Genomic DNA, 17,856 nt, shown 5'->3' with positions numbered 1-17,856 from the left:
TGTTACAATACATTACATGACGCTTTATTTAAAATACAAAAGGACAATATATATAGGGAGACATTACATACAATAGATACAGGCAAGACTAGTTTTCTATCAGTCTTTTTTTTTTTTTTTTTTTTTTTAAAGGGAAAAGGGCCTGGGACACAATCGGTAACAACATCATCTACTTAAATCGTCGCAGTTGTAATCCGGCTGGTCTGTTTCAGCCAGAGGGTGTAGCTGCCTCTGGCTCCTGGAGCATTTCACCTAAATTGGCAGTATTGAAGATGCATGTATGGCACAGGGTTATAGGGTGATTGACGTGGTTTGTGCTGGCTGTATTGGTAACACCCCTGAGATATTAGAGGTATCCATACTGATCCTGTAATTTGATGTCCTGCTCAATGCCAGTAGAGTCATTTCTCTCCGGCAGTGTTGCACCAGTCGTCCAGTGACAGTGGCAATGATCCAACTTTCTATTGCTGCTCCTTTTCCTGTCTTTTTTTTTCTTTTTTTGGTGAACAGTGCAACATGGAAGTAGAACTAGGAGCATTTTAATGAAAGATCCTATTCATTCACCCTTTCTGACTGATTTGACCAAATCATGTTGGTGCTATCAATATTCAGTTCCCACGAAAGCATAACTGCTCAAAGGTCAGCAGCAAAGCTGCTACTTGGGGCTCTTTAACATTTCTTCAAGATGACCCTTTTGTTCATCTTCTCTAGTGTATTTAATGTGTGTGTTTTCTGTAAAGGGAGTCTTTTCTCTTCTTCCGATGGCTCGTTCACACCTCCTCTGGGTCCATAGGCCCCTCGGCACCCTGGGGAGCGTCCGAGTGTAGCCGCAGGATGGGCTTGTTACACATGGGGCACACGCTGCGGATCTCTAGCCACTTAAGCAGGCACCTGACAGGACAAGAAAAATAACAGCTTGAAATAATACTGCATAGCTGTTTTTTTTTATTACTCAGGATTTATTATCGGGACACTATTATTGTTGCTTTAGTTTTGGGGGATTTTTTTTTTTAAGTCAACTTTTAAAGCTTAAAATAGCAGGAAAGAACTTTGTTTCCTGTTGAAATGAAAACATCTCCCACAGCAGTACTGCTGCGGTGGAGCATGGGTGGAGCGAGAGGGGTACGACATGCAGAAAAGGGGCACAGGCTGCTGCATCTCAGCCATGCGTCATGTTGTAACCTGTTCACCCACTGAGCTAGACTGACGCCTCTGCACTTTTTGGAGAAAGTAAAGTAACTTTTGTCATTTAAAAGTGCCACCAGAAGAGGTCACACAGGACTCTCTTGCTCTACTTCCTTGGGATTTTCAACTGCTGCAAATGTTTTTCACATCATTTTTGCATTTGCACACATCAATACTAAAGTATTTAGATATGATCGCAAATATAATCTGTAATTTGTCAAATTTTCTACCAGATTATATGAAGCTGTTGGATTATGTAAAATAACATCACTGCTACCAAATTTTGTGACCATGTCTAAATACTACGAAACAGCGTTTTGTTTGTGCCACCTATTATAATAAAGTAGAAGTTCTAAGAGTGGTGAAACAACACTCACACTTACTTTACAAAAATTCTAACTGGATCCTTTTTAGAGTTAATTATTGATGACAGAATGGCCAGTGTGGTGCAAGTTAAAGAACCACTGCTTTAGTGTAACACTGGTTAACCTAAAAAACAGCTTAACCGGTGTTACACAAAAACAAGAAGCTGGGAAAACCAGTCCACTAGGTTGGCTCTGTCCTCAGGTGAGAATATTAAGTAACACTAAAATTCCCCCAATTAAAATTTTACATCCAGCATTTGGTTTAACCTTTTTTTTTCTTTGTGTGTTTCTAGAAGAATAAGAAAAATATTTTTTAACCATTTATGGCCACTGACTTTATAATCAACCTTATGAGCACCCTCTAAGTAGAATTTCACAATCTGCTAATTTTGGGCTCATTTTAATGACAACTAAATCACTTGGCTTTTTACTTTCCACAATAATTAGCTAACAGAACAACATAACAAAACACACCTTGTAGATTCTCATGTGTTACGAAACTGGATTTTTTGAAACTGTAAATGTGCCCGTCTCTAAAGCAGGGTTGTGAAGTAAGGTTTGGTTTGAGATAAAAAATTTTATTTCCCAAAAATCAATAAATGAATAATTTATTTAGCACAATTCAGAGTGCTGCATATTGAACTGAGAGAATAGAAACAAAGCATCGATCCAATCACACTAATATCAATCGATAGTATCAATATTTGATTATAGTTATATTTGCAACCATACAGACAAGCAGCCAAGCTAACAGTTAAAAACAGTTTTGCAGTCATTGGAATAAAAAGGGGAAATAAACAGTTGTGTAAATGCTATTGCAAAACAACCTGTAGCTTTCACTGACGCCTGTTTTATTAATCTAGTGGGTAAATTAAATTCAAATTAAGTAGATTTGTCCTCACAGGATCACTGTGACATTGCAACCCGTTTGTGTTTATTCTTTTCGCTAAGATTAAAGTAAAGGCTGCCTCTCAGTGTGTCCCACACAAAGCATTTAGTTTGTTGTGATCTCGCCACGCCTAATGAGAATGACATTAATTTAACTTAACCGAAGAGAACGGCATATAATTGCAGCTACTATTTCTACTGAGCTTTTCACATCACTGTTTTATTAACACTCACTTCTTGTGAAATGCATGTGAGCACGGACACACTCCCAGCTCATCTCGGGTCCTGAATTCTTCCAGACACACTGCACAGGTTTGCTGCAGAGCACAAACGACACATAGGTTAGTTCGGTTGGCTTTTTTCTGGTTATAGACATCATATATGTATATATATATATCCTTACAAACCTAATACACTTGCCTTTTTGTAGCTAAATTTAAGTGGTAAATTAATTTACCGTTTTGCTTTAAAGTGCAAGTATGTCAGTGTTGTGAAAATGTGCTTTTATCTTAACTGTGTTTCCAGGCAGCAGGGCTATTTCAAACTAAAAAGAGAAATTGGATATTGAATTTATACCAAACTTAGCCCTAAGCCTTGGTTTTAAACAAAATACTTAGAAGTTGTTGTTTTTTTTTTTAAACAAAATCACAAGAGGCAGGACAGAGATGTTTTTTATAATGCATTTGTGCAGTTATTCCTGGAGCCCTACATTCTGCAGGCACTCTCACACTGACAGTATTTAAGATATTTTCAGCACATCTCCACCCTGAGTACGTGCAGCATGCTAATAACGTCTGAAGGAGAAACTGATTGAATGAACCAACCAAACATTCCCAGCACATAATGATCTCATCTAAACTGGCACATAAACAATGTGGGCAACAAACAGCTGACATTGTTTAACATAGGTCTGGTTCACATTTTATAAGAAACTATGACTTACTCCAAGAAGGCTTAATTTTTTGCTTGCCCCCTTCAGCACCACCTGCAGAATAAAAGGGGAGAGAAAGAAGAAATGTGTTGGGTCATGTGATCTATGCGTCAGCATCATGGGTCAACTGGGGTGTTACACGGCAGAAAAGATACAGTGTAAAACGGGCATTTTTGTGAAAACATAACTGATATGTGTTGATTTACTCCTACATGGTGAAAAAATACATTATAAATGCAGAGAAAACAAAAAAACCTGCAGTTCCTGTTCAACCTTCCCTGTCTGAAAGCATTATTACCAACTGTCAACACGCTACACTGTTAACACTCTGCTACCAGTTTAGTGTATGGGGCCTCATCACACGGATTACCATTTTAAAACCAGAACGTAGCGACACATAGATGGATTCAAGGTCATCTAAAAGAGGGGGTGTTAGATTTCACAGTTGGCGATATCAGCCTAAGATGTTACACTTGTATTTATAACAGGCCTAAGAAGCTGGTGTTACATGTGCACCCACAGTGCCAGATACTGCATTGACATACCTCATTGTAACTGAACTGCTCCCTAGTTCCTTGTTGCTTCAACCTGGGAGAGACACAAAGAAAACAACATCTGTAACAACTGTGACTTAAGTTCTGTGGATCCTGACCTGTGATTGCAAGATAAAACACACACACACACACACACACACAATCCTAACTTAATTTCACAGAACTGCTCGCATTTCCTGTTCCTCCAGTCCATTACTGTGGTTAAATTAGCAACATTTATAGAAACTTGTTTGCAATTTTATTCTCGACTAATATTTCAAAACGTTACTTATAATCATGTTGAGCCTGGCAGGATGTTCATTACTATCTGAAGAAAATCTGATAACAGTATTAGTTGTAATATTTATGTCTTTTTTAAAAAATGATTTGTTTATTTTTTAAATCAGACATTTTTTATGAGTTCTTTACACTAATTGCACTAACCTCATTTATTGGGTGTAGCACAATGGTCCAAAAATACAGTGCTGACATCCTGACAATATCATTTCATGAACGTAATACACTAAGCATAAGGAAATACACTTTGCTTTAACAAACACATGAACTTTATACAACACGCAGCATTCATATTGATTTGGAATGTTGTAAATGAAACTCCAGTAACTTTGTTTCTCTGTTTTGCTTTAGATGGCCAGTGGTCACTAATTTTCCTGCACTGGTGCTGTACACGTGGCATATAGTGGCCTTAACAGCCTTTCGCTGAAATCTAGGGAATCACAGGGTAAGTAATGATATAATGCTGTTAGAGTATGTTGCCCACAATTATCTTACTATCATAATACAAAGATTCTACAACTCTCAACACATTGTAAAACATTCCGACATTGATTTAATAAACCAATTAATATATGGGTAAAATGTATCAATAAACAAAAGAGATCAATGCAGCATTTTGCTGTATTATTATTTCCCCCACCTCCACTAAACCCCCCCCTCCCCCCCAAAAAATAAAAAACCCAAAAGAAACCCAACACCCATGTATGCAAGAAGAGTGAAACAAAATGACTAAGATATAGTCAAAAATGAAAGACATGAAGTAGAATGTGCTAAAATACTCTGTGGTGAACTGCAGAGTCAGTAAAAATGATTGGAGTTCATGAATAGCAGCAACCTTTTTTCCTGAGTGCTTTGCTTTTGCCTTATATAGAGAATATTTGTTGTTCTACACAAGAAATCCAAGCATAAATTGTGTTTTAACAGTTCTAAACAACATGTCACACCTTTGGCAGCTCAACACTTGCTTGGTAAACTTGCATGACATTCGCTGCTAACATTAACACATCAATACGTGAAGATAGCTGACTGCCAAGGTGGTTAGGAATTAATTTGAAGCTGCCGTGGCAGCGTGTTCCAAAGCTTGCTCAAACTTGCCCGAAAATCTCGAACTACTGGTTTGTTTATCTCAGACTCGCCCGACCTACCTGAAAAGGTAGCAGCAGAAGATGAGGCTGAGCATGAAGACGAAGAGGCCGATGCCCAGAACAATGACATAGACATTGAGCGGCAGGTGATAGATGTCAGACCCCATGCTGCAGTAGTGTTCAGAACGCTGAGAACCCAAACCACACTGGCATCCTACCAGGAAAAGTTTTGAAATAACAGATTACATACTTAACTTGTTTGCCACCTTCTAAGGTAAAAGTCCAACATGTAAAATCAAGTTTGAGGAATTAGAAGACTTTCTCATTTCAACTCTTTGATGGGATGCCCATGAGAGAGAAAAACATAATAAAATCCTGTTTTCTTTTATAGGTCATGAATTTGAAATTGGTTTAGGGTTGCTGTCTTTTTAAAGCTGCATTTCTTCAGCTTTAAACAGAGAGATGCTGAAAAAGAGACTGCAGCATTGTTTAATCTCCCACTATATCCAGCTATCTACAAAGATTTAAAGTATGCAGCCGTTAGCACCGACAGTTTAAAGTGAAACTGATAGCATAAACATTAGACTGTGCCGTTTGTTTGAGCAATTACTCTGGTAGACAGCTGAAGGTAATTTTCCTTTCTAAGGAATAAGGGGAACGCCCAAACTCTTATTGGCAAATCATAATCACTTTATTTCCAATATAAAATGAAAAGAAAGATTAATCATTGAAGACAAGTACACAAACGTTGATCATTAACAAGAACATGGACAAGCTTCTAGTGCCAGTAAAACTGAGTGTGTCTGCTGATGTGGAACTATAAATTGCAAACGCATGTGACACTCTAGGTAAACTCCACAAAAATCACAAGCTTTACTTACAGCATTTGTTAAGGGTTCAAATTTAGTAAGTGCTTAGTTGCAGGTGTGTCTGGGGAACTGTGACTGGCACTGTGGTGGCAACTGAGACGCTCATAGGACTGTGCGTTAATTTGCTGTGAACAAGACAAACATGAAGGGCAGACATCACTTCCGCCACACCACCATCTGTTCCACAGACTACAGAGATGACTGGTAGAGTGTGAGCTCGTGTGTGTGCGCTCGGGGATGGAAAAGCAAAGCTGCGTGGTGTCTGTGTGGTACAATCGAAATATGTGTGCGTTGCAGGTGGCGGGGGGTGTGATGCATTAAACAGAATGAACTTGGGGGACAAGGGCCATTTGGTAAAACAATAGCAGAGGAAGCCCCACTTCCACAGGCCACATGTGTTCCTATTAATTTGTAGCGAGGATGCTCTTTGCCAGCCTCTAAATGTCCATGTGTCTCTCTTTAGAGTGAATGAATGGGTACAGCTTGCACACTGTGGGGGGTATGGGAAGGGTAATTTGACATGGCTGGGGGTTGGGGGATTTACAAGAACCGGGTGGAGGGTTTCATAGGAAAGACCTATTGTAGCATAATGAAAGATACAATTAGGAATCACCCCAAAGAAGAAAAATAAAAATATGGAGCAAGGTAACAGAATAAAATGTCACAGTTGTCAACAACAACAAAAAAACCCAAACAAAACAACATGTTCTGGAAAGCAGCTTATTTTAAGTGCTCTCAGCTCACTCTTCAAAACACTATCTAAGGCCTCCACTCCCTGCAATTTGCCCATTCACAAGCACATCCATTATCTGAATCCCATTAGCCAACAGCCAGCAACTAAGTAACTTAGTTTATGAAGTAAGTACATGTGCTTCCATCTCTCATATATTTAGAGAAGTGCCAAGGAATCCACTCACTTACCGTTACACCATTGGAATGGTTGCATGAAATGTGACTCCCAAGGCAGCCGCAGTAAATTCAGGCCCTGTCAGGAAAAGGCTGGAGACAAGCCAAACTCGTGGGCTGGAGCTTCGGACACTGAAATCTGTTTTGGAGTCTAGATTCAGTTACACTGAGCTGGATTGCTCTTTTTCTTGGGTTGTGCTAGCTCCCGCAAACAACAACCATCAAGATTTGCTCAGATTCCACAAATCCTCTGGAGGTGTGGTTTTGTTGGCTCAGCAATCTGTGCTGCCCAACATTCCCAAATCTGGATTAACCGCTCTGTGTTAAGATTGGGAGATTTGGGACTGAGGTTTGGACCAGGACTGGAGACCTCATGTGCTCCTGGATCCCAGTGAGAATGATGTCATCACAGAAGAGAAAAGAGACAAAGAAAACCTGTTTAGATGAGATGATTGTTTCTCATATATCTCACACCAGGTGCAGCTCAGCAGTTGTTACTGTGAGAAACTGATTCTCGCTTGATCGCAGTGTGGTAAACAACACGGGCTGCTTTGTAACAGGAAATACTTACATTTCCACCAGAAAGGGGCCTCTTTGACTTCACTTTGTGTCTGCAGTGTCGTCCCTTCACGAAACTCAGTAACAGCTAGCTTTCAAAATGACAGTCCTCACCCAGTGAAGGCAATTATCTGACATTAATCTGTGCTTTGTCTTCCTCGAAAAGCTGCTTTTTTTAACAGGGGATTTTCACAAGTCTCATCCCCCTCTTGTCTCCTCTGTTGTCTCCTCCTCCAGTCTTCTGATCTTGCAGTTGATATTTCTCCTCAGCACAGAAGGCAAAGATATGCTTCCTTCAAAGCCCAAACAAAGTGAGGACAGCTCCATGCAGTCAACAACAGTCCTCTTGCTGGGTTTGGTGTTTTGCTTGCGAGTGTGTGTTTGTGTTTCAGTCAGTGGATGTGTGTGCGCGTAGGGGGGGATCCTACTCTCCCTCTAACCATCTGCTGCTTCAATTGAGAAGAAAAAAAAATCTGAGACAAAGGCGGTGTGTGCGCAAGAGTGTGTCTGCGTGTGTCGCATTCAGCCTCTTGCACCTCCAGCTGGCTTTGTCATGGCAGGCTTCCCTTCTTCCTCTTTCAATCTATAATGGTGCTCAGAGAGAGAGCCTGCGATTCGCCTTTCCCTTCCTCCTCTTGCTCTGCCTTGGGTTTGTAAACAGATCTCTGCTCATGTGACCAGCCGTTTTGCCTCGCAACTCTCCTCTCCCTCAGCCCTCCCTTGCTACCTCTGTCCTCCAATCTGTAGGCAGAAGGAAGGCAGAATGAGCCAGACACTGACGAATAGGGCTCCTGCAAGCATGCTGATGTGTATGTGTCTGTATGCGCACACCCCTGTGCCTGTATATGTGAGAGGGAGAGAAAAGAGACACTTGCAGCAAAGTCAAGGGAGGCCCCGGTCAGTGATATGCGCATGGCTGATATCCTGACAACCAAAACAAAGCCATTTGTGTGAAATGGAGGTCAGAAAAAGAATAAATGATTCATCGTCATTCCTCACTTCACACATAACCAAACGGTATTTTTGTAATAGTGTGATACTCGCTTTTGTTTTGAATATTTGCTTTGTTTGATCTAATATTATATATATATATATGTAAATGATGATGTCACTGCTTTGTGACAAGAGAACCAATAGAAAGAACATGAATCAGGAAGTACGTCTGCATATGAGATTGTATAGATAAGATAAAAAGTGGGAAGAGAAAAATGACAGACAAAGACGTTGTGTTCATGCCACCCCCACACCAGGAGCCCTGGCTGCCAATTCGCTGAGGGAGAGAACAGCTGCTGGGCTACTGGGCAAGCTGCGAAGCGGTCAAGGGGAGTGCTGCTCCTCTAATCCCTAAGGGCAGGGAAAGAGGGAGGGAGAGAGTTCAATAGGATACATGCCATTTTCATTTACCCCTCCTCTCCTCCTTCCTCCACCATGCTCTAGAAATGGCATTACTCCTGAGTACGGGGGAACAGCTGGATTGGCTGCACAGAAGCACGAGCCTAAATACTCTCTTTAACACAGTGCGTGCATTGTTGGGTTCTTACAAGTTTGACTGACCCGATGTGTTGTAGCCAAAGGTTGTGTTGCCACTGTAGGCATGTGAAAGGTGATGCTTTTGGTAACAGGACGCCCTCTTGTGAAATATGGGAAAAACACCATTGTGTTGACAGCTTGCTGATGATGTGGACAGGAGACAAATTAAAGGAAAAACGTGAACTCTTCACCTCTATAGTGAGGGAGTCCAGCAGCTCTGTTAGGCTGTTTGGAGCATTTTGCTGCTCTTGCGTTGACCTGCTTATCCCTTTAGGGAGAAAGGTCATTCCATTTGACAGATTTTCTGAAATTATGGAAATTTCTGTTGTCTTCAGGGATGACAGTACCCGCACAGAGCACGAGGGGTCACTAACCCTAACCCTTACCCTATGTGAAAATCATAGTTACCGGATCACAATGCAATTAAACCATTTTGGAGATGTTGGACCAGTGTTGTAGATACCATTTCTACCACCGCCATCAGGACAACAATATATTTTGAAAGAAAGTTACCCCAGCTTTCCAGCAGCATTGGACGCTCCACTGATGCTGTCTTAGAGGCATATGATAGCCAAAGACTGTAATAAGACGCTTTTTATTACCCATCTTTATATAGGTATATCAAAAAGGTTACACATTCAGCTTTAATTACATTTTTCTGAAATAAATATTTAAAAGCCTTTTCAAATAGAACAGAAGCAAAGTGTTTGCTCGGTGATTGTAAAATAGGGTTTACCAGGGAGTGAGTGACAGAATTGGGGCTGAGCAAGCAAATAAAGAAGATGCAAATGTAGACCTTGTTTTCGCAGTGACATGTAAATTGTTTTGACTGCGGCAACCTTTAGTTTTTGCATAAATCTTAGGTTTGCTTTATTGCAAATGCAGTATTTCTGTAGCGTTATATTCAGAGACAATCCACGTAGTAATCTCAGGTGCGCAGCAGCCTCAGTTAGCTGCCATTATTCATCTACAGGCCACAGCAGAAAAGGCAAGAAGCCGTTTCAGAAAAATCTCTGTGCATACAGAAATAAGTGTCCTTTATCGCTAACAAGATCAACTTTTCATCGTTTTTTTAAGATATAGGTTGCACGAGACACAGTGGGTGCTTGACGTAAACGGAGCTCTTCTAAGCGATGTTTTCATTTCTGTTTAGTTCTGCTCTGGGGATATTTATGGTGGCCTTGCACTTGAGAGCAATACAAACATTCATTAGTGTTATCAATGAGAACTCTCCAGTGTGCTCTAATAATGCTTTACTATCAGCCTGATAAAGGAGCACTTATTAGCAGCCTAGAATTTACAGACTTCAGATTTCCGCCAAGCTCAGTCCCTTGGGGAACGATGAGAGCGTGTTTTCGACAATAATTCATGACAAACAGATAAAACACAGAAATGAAAACAACAGACTCTGGATTACACCCAGTGCCAGACATGTTCTCTGTAAACTGAACTGTATGTGAACCAGAAATATGTCGACAGTTTTTGTTTTCTTAAAATCTATTATACATAGCTACATACATATAGATTATACCATCAGTCAACCAGTCAGTTAAAATAGTGTGCGTTTAAATAAAGCTTAAACTGCAGTGCAGAATGCAATAATATATATTCTATCTTTCGCAAATAAAATACTCTGGAAAAAAATAGTTTCTCTTTGAACTCTTTAGACCTTACTGTAATACACCGCCCACTCTTTTTTCTCCACATCGTGAGTGTGGCTCTTTACAAACCCATTTATTTCCCCGTTAATGTTTCCATTCATTTCCCCCTTTTTTTCACCATCTTCATGTTCTTTTCTCAGAGCCAGAGGTGGCTTACAGGTGTGCCAGTTCCACAAAACTTTGTTCATATCATCCTGGGCTCTGATACCCAACAGCTTTTCCTCATCACTCTTCCACGTGTCTTCATCTTCGTTGTCGCTGTCGTGTTTGCTGTGATGGCGGTGGAAGCTTCTCATCTCTCCGCTGATGTTCTCAAAGTATTGCTGGATGCAAACCTTGGCAAAGCTCTTGGCGTGCTCCTTACAGGTTTCATCGAACATCTTGCGTTCAATGTCAATATAATGGGACCAGTATTTGGTTTTGAGGAAGGCGGCCTGGGTGAAGCATGGCCGAATAGCCCGGATCAGGAAGGCAGTGAAGGTCATCATGAGCAAAACCATCCATCCGCATGCCTGTGAAATGCAGAAATGATAAATCCAGCAAAATGACCACTATTTTGAGCTCTCTAATGATGCACTATAAACAAACTATAGATGTTAGAAGGATCACACATAGACATCCTGCTAATCTTCACTCCTTCTGATTTATCTGTGCTTGTGCAGCTACTGAAAATCAGATGTGGTGAAGAAGGCATATTTAGCAGCTTCTTGACAGCGTCATAGCTCATTAACAGAATCTGTATATCAACTGACTTTTTAGAGATATCTTACTTTTAAGCCTGTATAATTGCCCTTCAGCTGATCAAAGACCTAAATAACAGTGTGGGTGTTTTTGGAAGAAGTGGAAGAGGTCCCAGTTCCATGAATAATAAATTTCAAGGCTTATCTATTGCTCTAATAAGCCAGCAGGAAAGCTTCAGTGAGCTCAAACTGTAAAGTGAATTATAGTCTGGCAGGGAGATTTAAGTTAAGAGCAGTCTTTGAGGAATAAAGCGAAGAAACTAAAATTAGTTTTCCTTGTTTTGAAGTTAAAATAGTTCAGTGAAATGACAGCCAGGGCTGAAGCCAGGATTTTAGAGACACTGAGGTCACGAGGGCCCACATTGGTACTCTTTTGATGGTTTTATTTAATTAGATTATTCATATTATTATTATTTTTTTGTGAATTAAATTTGATTGCGTAAATGCCTTTTAAAGGACAACTCTCTACAGTTTAGAAAGATGGTGAATCTTTGGTTCCTTATTTAGCTATTCATTTAGTTAGCTTAAGAGTCAAATCTAAATCTGTTCAGCCGAACAATACTTGAAACAGCCAAATACAAACTCACCAATTTATTTTTTTTAAATTAAATATTGTCAGCTAAGGGCAGTGTTGTCATTTTGTTGTCAGTCATTTTGACTCGCCATGGAGAAAAACTGCAGGTGGTACTAATAACAGTAACAATACGTCTTTTCTATTCAGCTACTCGAGTGACAATGAGTCAGCACGAACAATACCAAGACTGTGGAATTCAGCTACCATTACTTTTTAATGGAGAAATTATTGACTGATACCAGCAGCTGGACAATACCGACATTTTGTGTTCTATTTATTTTGGTTTTGGCCTGTTTATCCACATTGTTTCTGCCAGGGAAACAAAAGAAATCTGCATAATTAAAAATTGGATCACATGAGCCAGACTTCCCTCAAAAGAGCCTCGAAAGATCCCTTAAAACAGCTTGAAATCTTTCAGCTCTTCATTCTGCTGTGTTTGAAGATGTAGTCAGCACAAACATTGGCCACTCACAATGATAAATGTCTTTTTTTTTACCGTTGGTGTAAATCAGCAAGGATGACACCAAAGTCCTTCAAGAAGCAAAGCTCACCGCTTTGCTCCCATCTTAGCAAAATCTTTAGGCAGGTATGTGGGGGTTTATTTTTAAACGGCTAAATGAATGGAGAGAAGGCCATAAAAGTTATTTTCTTTATGATCATAGGGACAAACCTGAAAAAACCCACTAACAACTAAAGCTGCTTTATTATGGCTCTAGAGCACAGAATAAAATTCATGTTGTGGTTACAGTAGACAGAGAAAAAATAATATGTTAAAACTTTCAGGAGCATCTATTGTGCACTTGTGTCAATGGAACAACATGATTGGCTCATACACCGATCAGACATAACATTTATCTCCTTATCATCTCACCCTTTAGTGGGTGAGATATATTAGTGTTCTCAAAGCTGAGTTTTAGAAGCAGGAAAAATGGGCAAGTGTTAGTATTTGAGCAAGTTTGACAAGGGCCGAATTGTAATGGGTAGGCCACTGGGTCAGAGCATCTCCAAAATTGCAGCTGTGTGGTGTTCTTGGTCTGCAGTGGTCAGTATCTATTAAAAGTTCAAGGAAAGAAGAGTTGTGAACAAGGGTCACGGGCAACCAAGGCTCACTGACGAGTTTAGGGTGGGGAGGCTGGTCCATGTGGGCCAATCCCACAGATGAGCTGCTGTAGCTCAAAAAACTTAATGCTGGTTCTGACAGAAAGGTGTCAGAAAACACAGTGCCTCACATTATTATTATTATTATTATTATTATTATTATTATTATTATTATTATTATTATTATTATTGCTGAGCCCTGTCAACCACCAAAAATGTGTGCATCAGAACTGGACCGTAGAGCAGTGGAAGAAGCTAGCCTGGTGTGATGAGTCACATTTTCTTTGACATCACTGGGATGGTCAGGTGCATGTGAATTGCTTACCTGGGGAACACTTGGCACCAGGATTCACTATGAAGAAGGATAGCTGGCAGAGGCAGTGTAATGCTTTGATAATGCTCTGCTGGGAAACCTTGGGCCCTGCCATCCACGTGGGTGTTACCTTGATATTACCAACCTAAGCATTGATGCAGACCATTTACACCCTGTCATGAGAACAGTATTCCCTGATGTCTGTGGCCTCTTTCAGCAGGATAATGAGCCCTACTAACAAGCAAAAATGGTTCAGGGATAGATTGAGAAGGACAACAAAGAGTTTGAGGTGTTGACCAATCAAGCATCTGTGGGATGTGTTAGACCAGGGGTCCCCAATCCCAGTCCACGAGGGCCGGTGTCCCTGCAGGTTTTAGATGTGTCCTTGATCCATCACAGCTGATTTTAATGGATAAATTACCTTCTCAACATGTATTGAAATTCTGCAGAGGCCTGGTAATGAACTAATCATGTGATTCAGGTGTGTTGACCCATTGTGAGATCTAAAACCTGCAGGGACACCGGCCCTCCTGGACTGGGATTGGGGACCCCTGTGTTAGACAAACATATCTGATCCACGGAGGCCACACCTCTCATCTTACAGGATTTAAAGGATCCGTTGCTAACATCTTGGTGCCATATACCAAAGCAGAACTTCAGGGGTCTAATGGAGTCCATGTATCCACAGGTCAGGACTTTTTTTTGCCAGCAAAAGAGGAATCAACACAATATTAGTTGGTCATAATGTTACGGTTGATCGGTGTATGTTTCCCATTTTGGCTATTAATATGCTTTTTGGATGAAGATATATTGGTGTATCCTCTAAATGCAGTGTTTTCACTGTTTATTTCACACTTGTATATTTAATGTTATCTTTTTTTCTCAATTCTACTAAAAGTAACATTCTTGTATTTGGCCCTGACAGTTTCACTAAGGAGGTCAGTCAGCACATCGGCCCCACATCGGCGGTAATTAGATCATTTTCTAAGAAGCTTTTGGTATCATCTTTGAACAACATCTAAAGTTTGAATCTCTAAGCTGTCTAATATCTTAATCTCTAAGAATGTCTAAACTCATCCAGTCCAGTCTATTTCAAAAGTCAGACCTTAACTATCTGGAACTTTTAGTCGACACTTCAATTTTCTCTCGCCTTGATTATTTTAACTCACTTTTCACTTGTATCTCTCAGTTCTTCATAGCAAGTCCTATTATTAACACGTAAAGCTCTACATGAGCAGGCCCCTGCTTATGCAGTGCATCAGGAAAGTATTTATAGCTTTTTACTTCTTCCACATTTCGTTAAATTTATTTTCAACACAAAATTCTGCCCACCCCTTAATGATAAGTTTTCCTAAGTAAAAAAAAAAAGCTTGAAATTCTTACGAATTTATCAAAATGAATAAATACATAAAAATAGAAAATGTACATAGATTTTACAGCCTTTGCTTCACCGTAGGCATGGTATTGGCCCAGTTTCTGCCAGACATATTGCTTGGCATTCAGGCCAAAGAGTTAATATTTATTTCATATTTGTTTAATCTCGTCAGGGTCGAGAGAAAGAGCAAGGCTGGATTTCTGTGGAATGGCTATTGGGTTCTCGGTCACCTCCATGACTAAGGCCCTTCTACCTTGATTGCTCAGATTGACCATGCGGCCATCTCCACAAAGAGTCCTGGTGGTTCCAAACTACTTAAATGTATGGATGATGGGATCTAGTGTGCCCATTTGGACCTCGACAGAATCCTCTCTCTGAGGGTATTAATATAGCACCAAATCACAATGAGAGTCACCACAAGGCATTTTTTATATTGTAAGATAAAGACCCTACAATAAAATAACACTCAATGCATCATGACTTCAGTAACCGCGGCCTATTGCAGCATAACTAAGGGAGGATTCAGGGTCACCTGATCCAACCCTAACTATATGCTTTGTATAAAAGAGTAGTTTTAAGCCTAATATTAAAAGTAGAGAGGGTGTCTGTCTCCTGAATCCAAACTGGGAGCTGATTTCACAGAAGAACCAAGCTGAATTCTCCGGCTCCCATTCTACTTTTAAAAACACTACGTAACAAAAGTAGTCCAGCAGTCTGAAAGCAAAGTGCTTTACTGGGGGTGTTTGGTACTCTGAGATCTTTAAGATGAGATTGGCCCTGATTAATCAAGACCTTGTATGTGAGTTGAAGGATTTTTAATTTCATTCCGGATTTAACAGGGAGCCAATGAAGAGAAGTCAATATTTCTCCCACAGTGGCTTCTCTTCATTGGCTTAACAGGTGTGTGCCTTTCCAATTCATGTCCAATCAACTGAATTTACAACAGGTGGCCTTCAATCAACTTGTAGAAACGTCTAACAAAGGATCAGTGGAAATAGGATACACCTGAGCTGAATTTTGAGTGACATGGGAAAGGCTGCGAATGCTTATGTGCATGTTATGCTTTTTGTTTTGTTTTTTTAAATAAATTTGCTAAACATTTGAAGCAATTTTCCACTTTGTCATTATGGGATATCGTGTGTAGAATATTGAAGAGAAAAATAAACTTAATCCATTTTGGAATAAGACTGTACCATAAAAAAATTGTGGAACAAGTAAAGGATACTTTATGGTTGCACTGTATATCAAAGCTGGTGAGACCTTATCACTCAAATCATTTGATGAAGGTCTCCTATTTGTTCCGTGTGCTTTACATTAAAACCAGAGTCTATCTAGCTTATAACCTTGGAACAGCCTTTGTCAGCCTACGAGTTCAGCCGATTCAGTGATTTCTTTTCAACCACTGCCAAAAAGTCTTGATTGAGGGTAGCTTTCCCTAATCTTTCTCCCATTATTTGGGCCATAGTTTGCATCTATTTGCCTGTATGGAAGTGTGTATGTTGGAATGAATGCCTGAATGTTGGATCATGTGGTGTCTGCCTTTTTTTTTTTCTTCAAACGGGTAAACACTTTGTAACTATGTGTTTGGAAAAGTGCTATACAAGTTAAGTTTTTTGTTTGCTATCGAAGTGGCTTATCAAACAACCATCATGGCATATAGCCACCAGCTTAGCTACTATTAATATTTTTCATAAATGTGGTGAGAGAAATTGCACACCTTGCTTGATTTTGTCAGAAAGTCATACTTAGAAACCACTCACACAGGGTTGCAAATAAATAATGGGATACCTGAGATATACACTTGATGTATCTCGATGCTGCCTCTCTTAATTCCTTATCCTCAAACAGGTCTTTACAAGGGATACGTGCCAGGAATTTTAACTTCTCCGTCTCTGACATTCCTTGAATGACACTGGAATTCGCAAACCTGTCAATATCCAAGCTGATGCTGAAAGCGCAGAGGAAGCTCTTCCCATCCATGAGAGTGACAGACACCCACACTGCAGGGGCAATCAAAGATCTCTGTGTGATTGAGCAAAACATGTAGCGCAGGATTGTTGGATCCTTGATTCTTTTCCCAGTGGGTCTTTTCCACTCCTCTGCCAACACTGACACATTATTGTTCAATACAAAACCTAACAAAAAGAACCATATGGGAGGAATAAGAAGCAGTCCGATCCCATAGGTGTAGTTATACTCTGGCATACAGGGACAGCTGAACTCAAACGCTGAGTACATTTGAGCACTAGCTAGTGCCATGATACCACAGATTCCATTCATAAAAGACTCCTGGTTGGATTGGAGAAACTGGAACATCATACGAAACTTATCCATCTTGAGAAATGTGTCGGGTCTTTAGTTCACAAATACTTAAACCTGTTAAAAAAAGGACAGTAACATGTTTAAGATAAGGCAAAAAAGGCATAAAATCAGATTTTTACGAGAAATGATTATAGGTTCTAGTAAAATCTTTATTAATGGTTAAAAAATAATTGCAAATATTTTACATGTGATATAGAAATCTATAAAAGATGGCAAAGATCAACTTTTGGAGTGCCATACTGTGAAACAACTATTTGAATGTTGAATTTTAAGGGAAAATAAACCATCAGGCCAAATGCTATATGTGTTATTAAGCAGTCAAGTAAGTGATAAATAGACTTTTGGTTCTGCATTCCTTTTTCTATTGAATTAGAGGCTTAGTAGGTAGAGAAATATCACAACACTGGACTGTCAAAATTTATTAAAAGTGATTATTACTTATCTTTAAAGCATTTGGAACTTACTGCATATTCATTAATTAGGCCATAAAACATAATTTATTAAAGGCACCATGTTAAATAGTGATATTATAATCTCTGTAAACTATGACTTCTACTTTAAAACAGCTTTAATGTGGACTGGGCTATCGGTTTAATATAGAGGAATAAATACAAGAAATACATAAA

The 17,856-nt window shown here is 39.7% G+C and overlaps 2 protein-coding genes across 2 annotated transcripts; both read right to left on the bottom strand.

Moving 5' to 3' along the window:
* Nucleotides 1-2: 2 nt before the first annotated feature.
* Nucleotides 3-8,334, bottom strand: LOC308395484 (RING finger protein 122). Its single transcript, XM_080880367.1, has 7 exons — nt 7,631-8,334; nt 7,075-7,440; nt 5,345-5,498; nt 3,915-3,957; nt 3,382-3,423; nt 2,673-2,755; nt 3-891 (listed from the first exon to the last, which is right to left on the bottom strand). The coding sequence occupies exons 2-7, from the start codon at nt 7,097-7,099 to the stop codon at nt 771-773; spliced, it is 468 nt and encodes a 155-aa protein (XP_080736493.1). The 5' UTR covers nt 7,100-7,440; nt 7,631-8,334; the 3' UTR covers nt 3-770.
* A 2,476-nt stretch (nt 8,335-10,810) lies between these two features.
* calhm1b (calcium homeostasis modulator 1b) lies at nt 10,811-17,242 on the bottom strand (the record flags this gene model as incomplete). The annotated part of the gene is made up of 2 exons (XM_080880357.1): nt 10,811-11,320; nt 16,697-17,242. 2 exons carry the CDS (start codon nt 17,240-17,242, stop codon nt 10,811-10,813), a joined length of 1,056 nt encoding a protein of 351 aa, XP_080736483.1.
* Between the last annotated feature and the right edge of the window lie 614 nt (nt 17,243-17,856).

This window comes from Rhamphochromis sp. 'chilingali', assembly GCF_963969265.1.
Source record: "Rhamphochromis sp. 'chilingali' genome assembly, chromosome: 4".
Lineage (NCBI taxonomy): Eukaryota > Metazoa > Chordata > Actinopteri > Cichliformes > Cichlidae > Rhamphochromis > Rhamphochromis sp. 'chilingali'.
Note: the sequence above shows the minus strand (reverse complement) of the source record. Positions and strands in the feature narration are given on the sequence as shown.

Excerpts from the sequence above, each read along its gene's own strand:
- LOC308395484 (XM_080880367.1), bottom strand. The coding sequence starts at position 7,099 with ATGCAACCATTCCAATGGTGTAACG. Across the intron at positions 3,958-5,344 it reads TTCTGCTGCTACCTTTTCAG|GTTGAAGCAACAAGGAACTA; the intron begins GTAGGTCGGGCG and ends TGTCTCTCCCAG. Across the intron at positions 2,756-3,381 it reads AAAAATTAAGCCTTCTTGGA|CAAACCTGTGCAGTGTGTCT; the intron begins GTAAGTCATAGT and ends TGTGCTCTGCAG.